General features: G+C 41.4%; 1 protein-coding gene across 5 annotated transcripts in view; it reads right to left on the bottom strand.

Moving 5' to 3' along the window:
• LOC103152326 (rho GTPase-activating protein 44-like) overlaps positions 1-9,574 on the bottom strand; it is an 83,147-nt gene that overhangs the window by 6,452 nt on the left and 67,121 nt on the right. Inside the window, exons 17-22 of one of the 5 annotated variants that reach the window (XM_016661059.1) lie at positions 7,573-7,590; positions 5,894-6,085; positions 3,857-4,390; positions 2,523-2,638; positions 1,590-1,973; positions 307-360 (exon numbers count right to left, since the gene is read on the bottom strand). In XM_016661059.1, coding sequence (XP_016516545.1) covers positions 353-360; positions 1,590-1,973; positions 2,523-2,638; positions 3,857-4,390; positions 5,894-6,085; positions 7,573-7,590 — 1,252 coding nt within the window. In that variant the 3' untranslated portion in view covers positions 307-352. The remainder of the gene's footprint in view (positions 1-306; positions 361-1,589; positions 1,974-2,522; positions 2,639-3,856; positions 4,391-5,893; positions 6,086-7,572; positions 7,591-9,574) is intronic. The other 4 variants (XM_016661057.1, XM_016661064.1, XM_007572748.2 and 1 more) reach the window with 4 other exon arrangements.

The raw sequence follows: 9,574 nt of genomic DNA, 5'->3' as shown, positions 1-9,574 counted from the left end.
CATGCAGGAACATTTCCTCCCCGTTAAATAAACGTGTTTCGATTGAATGTTTCCTTTTGAATTCTTCACTCGTCTTCGCCAGGGGTGCCAATAGGTGTGGGCAGTGCTGTACAGGTGAAACACATAATAAAAAACTGAGTTATGCAGCCGCAGAGCAGAGAAACCAAACCCAAACTCTGCCTCCTTTAGCAGCATGAACTTGTAAAAGAGATCATCAGCGGCTCCATGTTCAGGTGAGATGGCGGAGGGGGCGGAGGGATGAGACGGGAGGAGGAGAGGTTCTTCATCACAGGAAATCCTGCTTACCCTAATAACGCCCTCTGACACTTAGAATGATAGTGAACCTCGCCTCTCATACAGCTGAAATTCAAGACAGCCAGAGCAGTCAGACAAGAAGGAAGAGTTAGATTTGAACAGGACGAAAATCTGCTGGAGATGAAACAAATAAATACATGAACAGAACATCAAGTTCAACAGCGACCAGCGTGGAGATGCGATGAAACCACGGCGTAGGATCAGAGTAAGAAAAGTAGGTGAAGGGTAATATTATTATTAGATCAGCTTGTCTAGAAAATGTGCTTAGAAGGATCTGGTTATCCAACACTGATATTTTTTTATTAAATATTTTAACATAAAGTGACAGTATAAAGAGATGGGAAGGGAGGATTTTATGTAATCTTGTTGTAAAGTGTCACACATAAACATTGAATAACTTTACAATTTTACTGCTTGAAACTGTAATACTATTTAAAACAACTTTTAAAGGTAAAATGAGTCTCACATATTGTCACTTCCAAGTAGAAATCTCTCATCTTTTCATTTATAATCATTATGATAATAACTGATTTTCTGTTGAAAATCAGACTTTGTGGTTTAATTTAGGAATATCACTGAGAGGAAATAAATTTTTTTCTATTGTTTAATACTGTCAACATTAAAGATTTCACTATGTGATTTAACCCATATGTGATTTTCTTTTACTCTTTTAATTCTTTTTATTGGGTAACACAGCAAGTTATAACTGGTCATCTTTATTTATTTTATTTTATTTATTTGTTTTGTATTTTACAATGTAGCTCACGTTGTCTAATTCCACTTGTAAATGCAATTTATATGAACAAAAAAGTTGTGGTTAGAGTTTGCTAGATTTGATGTAAAACCTTGGACAGCCACTAGATGCCAGACTAGAGCAAAAGAGTTGAAGTCCAACACAAAAGGAGCCAAAATCGCTTCAAGGAACTTTTACATCTTTTTACTTATAGAAAGCCAAAACACTGGAGACTCTAGTCCAGTTATTTAGCCAAGAAGCACTGAATATTAAGCCTGTTTAATAATTTGTTTATGTTTATCCATTAGTATGGCATTAATATGTGATTATATCCAATGAAATCTGGACTTTCCTTTTCTAAGAATATTATGTTGTATAGAGAGTCTAAAAATTTGCAATTGTGACAAGCCATCAAACTCAAATACATTTTGAAATGTGAAGCAAATTTGAAAATACAATAAAAAAAGATTTAAGGTATACTGGGTAATTTCATGCGACTTCAAAACACAAATTTGTCCAGTCACATTTGCTGCTACGTTACCTGTGGACATGCTTTCCCCAGGGGGTAAACCGTCCAGGAGACCGGATGAATGCTCCAGAGGCTGGGGGCTGGTGCCGGGTGTGGAGGGGGGCTGAGGCGGAGGCAGGTTGGGCCTCTGGCGTGGAGGCTTAGGGGTTGGTCTGGGCTTGGTGAGCGTACCTGCCAGCGAGGGCGGAGAAGACAGAGATGGGGTGGTTGCCATCTGGGACTGGCTCGGGGAACCAATGGTGGCATAACCCTGTGGGTAGCTGAAGCCGTAAGGGGAGGGTGTGCTGGGAGGGGTGGGCGACAGACTGACTGGAGACGGTTGACCTGTCGACTGGTCTGACATGGCTCCTGTCTGGCAGTAAGGGCCTTTTGGGGGGATAGGGGCAAGCTTCTTGGCTGAAACAAAGAAGCAACAAGAGAACCTGAAAAGTGTACTGTTGCAGTGTAAAAAGATTCAAAAGATAAATCATTTCTAAACTTTAATTTGACCTTTACAATCAAACTGAAAACAAGCTAATCTCTTACAGGGAGAATGATCAAAAAAATGAAAAAGCTTTAAAAGTCCATTAAAAGTGCCAACTTTGCATTATTTTGCAAATAATGACACTTTAATGCAAAGTTGGGACTTTTAATGGACTTTTAATGGACTTTTAAAGCAACTTTGCATTAAAGGTGTCATTATTTACTGAATGACACTTCATGACAATTGTCATAGACATTCATAAAGACTCTTTCATGTTCATAACAGGTGTTATGATATGTTTATGACAGTGTCATGTTAATCTTATGCACACCCTGTCAAATAAAGTGTTACCCTTTTGACCCAGAACCTCCAGGTCTGAATCTGGGCCACTGTGCAGACACATATCCACAGATTTTATTTGAGCGTATTTGATTCAGGCAGAAAGTTTTGAAAGTGAATGTCGTTGGTCAGGTCAGTCTCACCTCTCCTCAGGCTGTGTGGGCTGTGCTCAGAGTGCTGTGACTGTCCACTAGGGGTCACTACTCCTTGGAGTCCCTTTTGTCCAATCACTGGAGACAGCTCTTTGTTTTTCAGAGTGCTACAGGAAAAAAGCAGGACAAAAACAGAGAGGTGCTGCATTATACTTTTATTATAAGCCATAATAAGCAGAGTAACGTGAGAAGAACCGCAGGTTAATGTCAAAGTGTCAGAGTGGCCACTGCTGCACAGGCAGTGTGGAAATCTCCAATGAACTCTGCTGGCTTAATGGATTTTTCTTACTTTTACAGAGGAGTGCAGGCAGAATGCCAACGTTTGCAGAACCTGAAGGTCGGAGAGCAACCAGTTCACATTCTCCCGGATGATCATCTCTAGACTTTCACTTCCAGCAGCTAAACGTTGCTCTGATTGTCGAAGCTGAGAATGGAACCTTTGGTAAAACAACGTTTGTGTTTTCTCTGATGTCAAACTGAATCACGACTTCCCTCACTAATATTATCCTCATCTGGTGTTTCCTCCGTGTTCACGCTGACGTTATGATCCGACTGGACCTACTGGGCTCACTGGTGTATGACTCATGATCACCCACTGTTGTGATCGTATTCAGTGGGAGCTTTGAATTCCCTTTGTTGCCTGGCAACCGTCTCCTGAACATCCAGGCAACATGAATGGCTATGAAATTTCCAAACATGGCGGTTGCATTAAAGATGGAGGTGGATGTAGATTGAAAAGATAAAAAAGCTTTAACAAGATTCACGCACATTTTTGTAACCCCTTAACTGCCATGATGACTCTGGTGTCCTCATGAACCCATTGACTGACATGGAAGTGTTAAACATTTATCTCCAAATTATTGCTCATTTTAGAAGAGCTGTCCACTTTTAGCATATTTTTAAAGAGAAATACTAAAGTTCACCACAAACTGCTGATATTTTGATTCAGGCCAGGATTTAAAAAAACATGACGGAACAAAAGAAAGAAAGAAAGAAAAAATAAATGAAGGAAACATGATTTAACAATGGAAGTACTATTATAAAAGTCTGCAAACATAAATATTTTCAATACTGTTTCTTTTTGTTTTCCATTCTTATGCAGACACATCAAACACAAACCATCCTGCTCCATTTTTTCCAGGCATGCAGCAACCCTGCATTCATGACTGACTGGTGCAAACCACATAAATGAATGAAACTAAACAGAATAGAGCTGGAGAGGGTCTCCTATTCACACCCTCCTCTGACCTCACTGCCGTCCCTCTTTGGCTCTGTGGTTTTTGTTAGTCGTGTTGGAAGTTGGAGCGAGTTGGGTCTCCATTTACCTCTTCAGCTTGGCTCCTTTCTCCCGGCTACAGGCAGAGGCTGCCCACGGAGGGGGAGCAGAAAGAGGGGCGTTGGGAGTTTTAGGGGAGCCCAGGAACAGGTCTTGACGGGTAAGAACGAGCGGGGGTTTGATGTAAAGGGTGGAGCCATTCGTTTCGGACGGGGTCGCATGCATGGTGTCGGGCAGGGAGGCCCGTTTGGGCAGGTGCAGAGAATTAGGTTTGGGGTTGGAGTTGACGTCAAGCTGCTGGGGGGACGGGCACGGGGAGAAGGGCAGCGGGGGCGGGCTGCATCCGGCTAGGCGTGGCGGAGGGGACGGGCCGGGCGGCACGACGGACTCAGGGGTGGGAGCGGCGGGACGCATACTCTGCAGTGCTCGGGTGTAGCTATAGTGGTGAGGGAACGAGTTGGAGGAGCAAGAGGAGGAATAGGAGGAGGAACAGAAGGAGGGATAAGGGGGAGGCGGTCGCTCCTCCTCGGGGGAGGGATAGACGTAACAGGAGTCGGACCAGTTGGAAGAAGCATCGTCTGAGCTGCAATGATAAGAATATCAGCGTTTCATGGGAAACTGAGCCGTTGATGTACATCAAATTATTTGAACTTCAGGAGAGAAAGAGACGTTATCGAAGTTTGTTCCATTAACAGGGCGGAAATCGGAAAAAAGTGTTGGAAGAGAAAAAGATGGGAAACAAATAGATGAAACAGGGATTTATGTGTTACTGAGACTAAAACTGAAACGAAAAGGGAGGTCTATAAAGTATTCACACCCCTTAATCGTTTTCGCATTGTGTCACGTTTCAGCCACAAACTTCAGAGTATTTTACTGGGATTTCATTTTATGGAGAAATAAAAAAAATGGTGCATAACTGCAGAGTAGAAGGAAATCAGTAAGTGTTTCATTTAAATAAAAACATTAAAAGTTTAGAGACCGTTTGTATTTAAGTTAACTGCTACTGGAGAAACAGCTGCAGGTTGTTGACAACAGCTCAAGTTCAGTCAGACTGGATTGAGAGCATCTCTCAATCCCAACTGTGTTTAGGTCTGGACTTTGACTAGGTCATCTAAATCTGAGTCATTCCAGTGTAGTCCTTGCTGAGTGTTTGGGGTTTTTGAACATGTTTTCTTCCAGGATTGCCCTGTTTTCAGCTCCACCCATTTCCCCCACTCTGATCTCCTCCAGAAAGCAAGCAGCCCCACAGCCAAATGCTGCCACCACCATGTTTCATCATGTTTTCTTCCACTTATGATGTTGCAAATAGGCCAAAATATCCTCAGAACAGCTGGATCTATACTGAGAATAACACACAGGTGGATTTTATCTACTAAACAGGTGATTTCTGAAGGTAAGTTGTTCTACTGGATTTTATTAAGGGGAATCAGAATAAATTAACTCCAAAATTTACAGATTACTTGTAGAAAGGAGTTAATTTGGTTTCACATCAAAGTTATGCACTTGTTTGTTTTGTCTGAGACATTAAATACTAATATTGATGTTTGTGGATGAAACCCGACAAGAAGAGAAATAGTTAATGGGGTGGAAAAACTATTACATAGCACTGCAAATGCTTTTATCTTCACCAGAAATTAACTTTTATCCACTTTAATCAACATTAAAGTTAAATTTACAGAGGAGTGAAATCTGTAAGTTTCACTCCGATCGTCATCATCTTCCTAAAGCCACAACCAAAATCACTTTTGGCAAAAAAAAAAAAAAAAAGAAAAAAAAAAAGACTTATTTTAGGAAGGTGATGATATGCAGTTTATCACTCCGGTGAAAAATTAAGGACTCTAAGAGTTTAGAAAAAAAAATGACAGAAAAAAAAAGACAGAAAATGCAAAACACTTGATCAGAACTGAGATACTGAGGTTCGTTGGGGGGTGAGAGGATGAATGAAAGCACAGACAAACTGTAGGCTTAGTTTCTGGTTTCTGCTGCGCTGGGCGGGAGCCTCGTGTGGCTGCAGGGGCAGGGCGGCACCAGCAGGTGGGAGGCCTGGGGGCGGGGTGAACAGGAGGGCGGGGCTCCGCGGCCTTACCTGGCTCGGTCGCTGCTAGTGGGAGGAGGGGTGGGGGATGGGGACGCATAGAAATCCCCAGGCTGCTCGGGGATGGGAGCGTCAGCGGACAGGGTCGACGGGTGCACGTTTGGCGGAGTTGAGGATGTTTTACGCGTCGACGACGGACCCCTGCGTGACACCCAAGAAGTGTCCATCACCCTGACACCCATGCTGCAGTGGGACAGAGATGCACAGCCAATCATATGACAGGAGGGTCTGGGCTGGAGGAGGGAGCGAGTTCAAGGCTTCCAGGATGTAAATTCAGCTTTTGTTCTGACGCTGGACAACTGATTCCAGCACTGAGTTAACATTAGTGAAATTATTACTTTATTTAATTCTGCAGATTCTCCTGGAAGCCAAAGGAGATGACTTGTTCTGGGCGTTTTACCGCCTTCAAAATGGCAGAAATTTTATTAGATGGTAAAATGTGTTTTTTTAAAACTCCATCCAGTGACGGTTTTCTTTCTGTAATAAAAAAAAAGTGTAATTTGACAATACAAACACTGCTGAAAGATAGAGAATTGGGTTGATGACATCACAAGCAGCACAATTGTGTGACTTTTAAAGGTTTTTAGTTTAGGATTTCAGCCATGTTTGATCCAGAGTTTGAACTCCAAACTACGATCAAACTGAGGATCGTGGTGACAATGGAAATGACCGACTGTAAATGGGATTGTTTAAGTTGCTGATTAATCCTTTTGGTTTCTGTTCACATCCACTACACATAAAATGTGCAAATTACAAAGTCTATTTAAAGATTTGAAGAATCAACACATCTGGATTTCAATATCTGCTGAAAAATCCAGAACGCTTTATGTCCTAAAAACATTTAGCGCCATTTATTGTTTCGTTTTCCAAAAGTTTAATTCATATCTACCAGATTAAAACATATTCCATATGCAAACTGCTGTGTGCCATATGTAGTAGTGTTTATATGAGTAGATATTAAATTTCCCATTGCAAGTGAATGCAGCACATACTGATCTTGCTCTCCCTTGTATGTTTTGTCAAGGTAAGCTTCCTGGGGGTTTGGACACCACAACAGAATTTGCTGCAGCACAAGTTTCATGTGCATGAAGTTGAGTGAAACGTAAAACTGTTGCACAGAGCTGAGCGTGTTTGTTTGTGGTAATTTGCAGGATCTGGCTCATTATAAGTGAGTCTGCCTGTTTAATGCAGCAGTTCTGCATGAAACCTTGTCTGGATTTAAAAAATCCTTGCACTGCTGATTTTTGTAAGTGTAAAAAAAACTGTTACCAGCAGGGAAGGTTTGATCTCAATTAGGTAATTAATAGCAAATCTGCAAAACAAAGAAAAAAACTGACAAGTTGTTCTACAGATAAAGTGTATGTGAAGTAAGTTTAACTGAATTTACAGAATATTTTATGTCCAGCCAGCTTTAAGATGAGGAGAACAAAAATCAGTGTTTCCAGTCAAGGTAGTCTTCAAACCTGAACATATCTGTTCAGGGTGAGAAACTGAAGGGATGCATTTATGTAACCACAGAAAACAAAGTCTGCTCTGTGACGGGTCAAATGCGTTGCTTTAGACACACCTGAACAGCAGAACAAATGGCCGATGACCGTCAGCTCCTTTAAATGTGCAGCTAAGACAAACACGACGGGACTGTAAGAGACGTAAACGAAGTCTTACTTTACCTTTGGATCTTCCTTATGCTGCAGTGTTAAAACAGAAACAAGAACCGTGAGGACATTAACAAAGACCATCAAAAATAATAAAAATAAAAAAGTTTGACTGTTGTCTGTTGCAGACGTAAAACCTTGAGGGGCAGAAACGAAGCAGCAGAAGAGAGGATTAGAGAAACGAGCCAAAAAAAAAAAGAGACTTAAAGAACAAACGACAGTCACGCTATGCTCTACTCTAAGTGTTTCAATGACATCAAGTCCAGGGAGAAAATTACTGCTCTATTTCACTCTAATTAGGTCAGTGTTTCCCTGATGGATACAACATAATTTCCCCCAAAAAATGAAAGGCTTTCTGCAGCTCCCAGTACATTTTCTAAAGTTTTGTTTTTCTATGTAGGTCTGGTCACTCAAAGGTTTGCCTTTGCTTGTGCTTTTTCAACATTTAAGAACCATATCTCTTTACAGGATGTTGTTGTGGCACTAGGGTTTTTAAAACAATGCACATTAAGGAGAATAGTAATAAAGTTTTTCTATCCTATGCTGTTCTATTAAATAACTGCAAAATAACAACATTGTGATTTTTTTTTCTTTGGCTGCTCTTTAAGGACCCCCTGCAGTCATTTTACAGCATGTTGTGTGGTGAGACATTACCCAAACCATTCGAAAGTCTCAGGTATTTGCAGTTTTAAGCTATTTGTGGATGGTTGTGGTTTCTAACCCTCATGAACAAAAGGAATCCACTCTATGCAGTAGCTTTTCCAGTTTGTTGCCTTACGTCCACAAGCTTCAATGTATTTTACTGGGATTTTATGTGATCAACAATTGCAAAATTGTAAAATAGAGGGAAAATTATACATTTTCAAAGAGAAAAGGACTCTGTAGAAAAGTGAAAGCAGGGTTAGATAATAAAACAATACTACAAACACGCATCATATCTTTCTGAATCACTGAAAACCAGACTGCAGTTTCCTTTCTCTTCACATTTATGTACTGCTTTATGTCAGTCTGTCACATTAAAATCCCAACAGGTCATATTGAAGCCTGTGGCTGCCAATGTGACCAAATGTGAAAATGTTCAATGCGTGCGAATACTTTCGTATCTAAAGGCACTTTTGCAACTAAAATCTTTTGAAGATAAAACCCAGCAGTCTCCGTTCCATTAGTCAGACGCTGACTGAATGCGTCTGCCTCGTATCACGTTTCTTTAGAAGCCTCATTCTGGTTTTTGATGAGTGTTTTTTTTTTTCCACTGGAAGCAGAGCTCCCTCCATTGATCAGTCCAGGTTTAATTAGCTCGGCTGCTCGCGGTCCCTGGGCTGCAGAGCTCAGCCTCCTCGCTGGGCCCTGATAAGACAGCGGGTGTAAGGAAGCATTAGAGAGAAAAAGGCGGTGAAAGAGAAAGAAAGCAACTGGCTGGTTTTCCACTAATCCTCCTCCGCGGCTCCCGGATTGTGGGAATGGTTATTTCACAGACTAAACTTCAGCCCCCGAACTGTCTCTTAACGCGACGAAGGCTTGAGGGCAGGTGATGCAGAGTGAGTCGCTTCTGTCCGCCTTGGGGCAAAGCAGCTTGTTTACCGAGGTCATGTCGAAATCACAGGGAAACCTTCTTATTGGAGGCAGGCATGAGAAATAAACTTGTCTCCTTTTTGGTCAGATTGGTGAGTAAGAATGTGAAACTTTGGATGATTCAGAGGCGGATAATGGCTTAACAACATCCAAAGTAGGATCATTCACTAAGGCCAGAAATTTCTGCTTTGCAACATTTTCTCTAGGTTAATTTACGTTTTAAAGCTTCATTCTCTGTGATCAAAAGCTGCAGGCTTCACATTGAAACCTATAAGCTTGGTTAAAACTTTAAATCCTGCACTAATGTGGCTCCGTCTCATTCTTTTACAACTCCATCTCCAACCCCTTCTTTTCCCCCGCCTTCACTGCAAAGTAATAAACTGTTTCAGAGGTTGGAAAACATTCCCAGTTCACTTTTCTTTTTAATAAAACCCAAGCAAACAAC

This window comes from Poecilia formosa, unplaced genomic scaffold, assembly GCF_000485575.1.
Source record: "Poecilia formosa unplaced genomic scaffold, Poecilia_formosa-5.1.2 Scaffold7, whole genome shotgun sequence".
Classification (NCBI taxonomy): Eukaryota; Metazoa; Chordata; class Actinopteri; order Cyprinodontiformes; family Poeciliidae; genus Poecilia; species Poecilia formosa.
Note: the sequence above shows the minus strand (reverse complement) of the source record. Positions and strands in the feature narration are given on the sequence as shown.